This window comes from Heterocephalus glaber, unplaced genomic scaffold (assembly GCF_053883595.1).
Source record: "Heterocephalus glaber isolate CG9 unplaced genomic scaffold, H.glaber_assembly_v1.0 deba00001613, whole genome shotgun sequence".
Taxonomy (NCBI): domain Eukaryota; kingdom Metazoa; phylum Chordata; class Mammalia; order Rodentia; family Bathyergidae; genus Heterocephalus; species Heterocephalus glaber.
The window spans coordinates 305,525-308,674 of NW_028258384.1; the positions used below are offsets into that span (position 1 = coordinate 305,525).

At 54.3% G+C, this 3,150-nt stretch overlaps 1 protein-coding gene across 1 annotated transcript; it reads right to left on the reverse strand.

Annotated features, from left to right (window-relative positions):
- Positions 1 to 535: 535 nt before the first annotated feature.
- LOC101709545 (polyadenylate-binding protein 1-like 2) lies at positions 536 to 2,868 on the reverse strand. The gene has a single exon (XM_021252544.2). The coding sequence runs from the start codon at positions 2,231 to 2,233 to the stop codon at positions 1,631 to 1,633; it is 603 nt and encodes a 200-aa protein (XP_021108203.1). The 5' UTR covers positions 2,234 to 2,868; the 3' UTR covers positions 536 to 1,630.
- Between the last annotated feature and the right edge of the window lie 282 nt (positions 2,869 to 3,150).

Below are 3,150 nucleotides of genomic sequence, written 5' to 3' on the forward strand. Positions count from 1 at the left end.
TGGCTCATTGATACCCTGCTAAACTAAACAGCCATGGAAACTAATTTAGAAGAATATTTAATGACATAAAAAGAACTTCAAGAATATCTATACATCTATGTCTATAACCTACATAATTTATGTATGAAAAAGCAGATATTGGAACATTATATACATTAAATTCACACACATATCAAATGAAAGTTACTGAACAGGTGAAGATGAATATATTCCAGGAAGTTGTGTATTCATTAGGTTGGAAAACTGATGCTTTTAATTTTCTTCTGTTAACTTATCTGCCCTGTGAATTTTTTGTTGCTGTTGTTTCACTGAAATAAAGGTGATTTATTTTTCTGACAATGTGGAAAAGGACATGCACTGGAGGAAGGAGTGATTAACAGTGTTCAATTCCAGTTATATTTAAGTGACATAACCAAGAATAGAGAAATACCATTTTGCAATACATCACTCTGGCCAAGTCACACACAAACACACACACACATACACACACATACACACACACACACACACACCAATTACAGTGACCAAGAGGCAATTCAGGGGAAAGGGCCATACTCTTTTTACTAGCTGTGCTGGCTGGCATGAGTGCAAATTGGAACAATGCTTATGAAGGGGGCCTTTTGGCAACACACAGGAAAAGTCTTTGAAATGTCCCTCTGTGGATTCTGCAGGTCCACAGTTGAGGAGACCATCCAGGATGCTAGCAGCGATTTGGCTTGACGAGGAAGGATTCACTCATCAGAGCACACAGTGCTGGTTTTAAACACAGGGGAAGAACTGGGCACCACCTGAATGTCCAACAATGCGGGAATGATTACAGAAACATTAAAGTCCACGGATACACAGGAGCATTCTGCAGGCACTGAAATGATGTATCATAAGCCTGTTGAATATCATGGAAAGGAGTTCGGTGGGTTGGGTTTTAGTTTGGTTTTAGTTGCTGAAAGAAAGCAAGTTAAGAAACACCACATTCAAGAACCATTCTACAACAGTATGATAAAAGGAAGGTGGGGAGGGGGTGAGAGAGGGAGAGAAGAGAGTCTGGGAAAACAGCACACCAAAAAGGTAAAAGTGGTTCTTTCAGGGTTGTAAGATCATGGGGAGCAATTACTCTCTTGGTTTTCTCTCATCTGATTTCCTTCTCCTTCCTGATATTTCTACCATGAGACTGAATCACCTGTGCAGTAAACAAAGAGAAGAAAAAAGTTCTTTTAGGAAACAAACCACAGGGAGAAGAGGCAGCCTTTAACCTATCCAATGGCACAGATTAGTAGGATTATTCACAACACCCTTGGTGGGGGTGGAGAGAAGAGGAAGGAATGGAGAGGAAGAGGAGGGCAGGAAGAAAAAGGGAATGGGGAGAAAAGGCGGGATAGGGAGGGAAGGAAGGCTAGAGAGGGGGAGAGACTGTAGGAAGGAGGGACAGGAGATACAGGGAGAGGGGAGAGAAGAGGGAGAGGGGGAGGGACAGAGGGAGGAAGGGAGGCAGAGGAAGAGGGAGAAGGAGAGGGCGAGGGAAAGAGAGAGACCTGCACTCCCAATACAATACACTGCTGGTGGGTTGGGGGGGAGGGTTGTAAACCGGGTAGGAGCCAAGATTTGGCTCTGCTGGCTTGCTCCAGGGATGTCCTCATCGCAAGGTGGCCTCCTCGTCGGTGTCGTCCTCAAAACCCTTGCAATCTGCACCGGTGGACTGCCTGGCCCAGGCTCCCCTTTCCGCCTCTCTTTCTTTATGTGACTTGAATCTCCCGACGAAAATTTTGCGGTAGTTCAGGAACATGCCATTCATCGCATCTATGGCCCGCTCAGCAGACTCCTGCTTCTGGAAATGCACAAACCCGTAGCCCTTGGGCCCCTTTTCGTCGCAGGCTACTTTACAGGACAGGATGTTGCCGAAGGTCGAGAAGATGTTGTACAGAGCCTTGTTGTCGATGGTCTTGCCCAGGTTCTTGATGAAGACGTTGCCCACCCCGCTCTTGCGGAGCGAGGGGTCCCTCTGGGACCACATGATGCGCACTGGCCTGCCTTTTATAACATCAAAGTTCAGGGTCTCCAGGGCCCGCTTGGCGTCCACCGGTTGCTGGTAGTTGACATAAGCGTAGCCCAAGGAGCGGCGGGTGATCTTGTCCCTGCAAATGCGGATGGAGAGGATGGGCCCCGCTGGGCTGAACTTCTCATATAGCATTGCTTCTGTCACCTCAGGGTGCAGGTCGCCCACATACAGCGAGGCCATCGGAAAGTCTGGGTTCCCCTCCGAGCCCCCGCCCACCTCCTCATCCGTCTCTCCGGCTGCCGCGGCCGCCACTGCTGCTGCTACCTCCTCATCCGCATCCACCTCCCCCAAGGGGGACGCCGCAGCCTTGGCTGCGGCGGCAGCGGCTTCGGCCGCGCTGGCCTCCGCCGCTGCCGCCCGGGAGGCCTCCGCCCCCTCCCCGGCCAGGATGGCCTCGGCCTCTGCCTCCTCTGCTGAGGCCTCGGCCTCCACCTCAGCCTCCACCTCTGCTTCCGCCTCCGCCACGGAGGCCTCCGCCACCGCCTCTGCCACGGTCGCCGCCGCAGCCTCGGCCGCCGCCACGGCCGCTGCCGCCACCGCAGCCGCCACTGTCTCCGCTGTCGCCACGGTCACCGCTGCCGCCGGGCCGCTGCCGCGACCTCCCTTCCAGAGAACTGAGGGGGAGGAGAGGGCGGGGAGGGCAGGAGGGCCGGAGGATGCCGGAACCCCGGCCGGGGGCGCGAGCGGGAGCTGGGGGTGGGAGGGCGCAGCTAGCCGAACTGGCGAGTCCAACTCAACGGGATGGCGAGCGCTGCCAAGAGCGCAGAGGCGAGAGTCGCTGCAGCCTGCAGCCTGCTGCTGTCGCTGCTGCCTGTCGGTCGTGGGCTAGTGTTCGGGGTGCGGGCGGGAGGGCGCCGTGTGGTGGGGGGCGGGGGGTGTTGGCGTCTGTGGTCCGGGCAGCTGGGAAGGCTTCTGTCTCTTTGGTTCCCCCTGTGGCTGCAGCGGGGCTTGGGGCCTTTGGCGGTGGGAGGGGGCTGGAGCAGAAACTGGGAGCTGGGATGGGGGGTAGGTGTTCAGTGTCTCCTAGGGTCGTCCTATATTTATGCCAGGAAAGGGCTCCACTGTGGACCCAAGGACCTTGGGTTCCACGAAGAAGG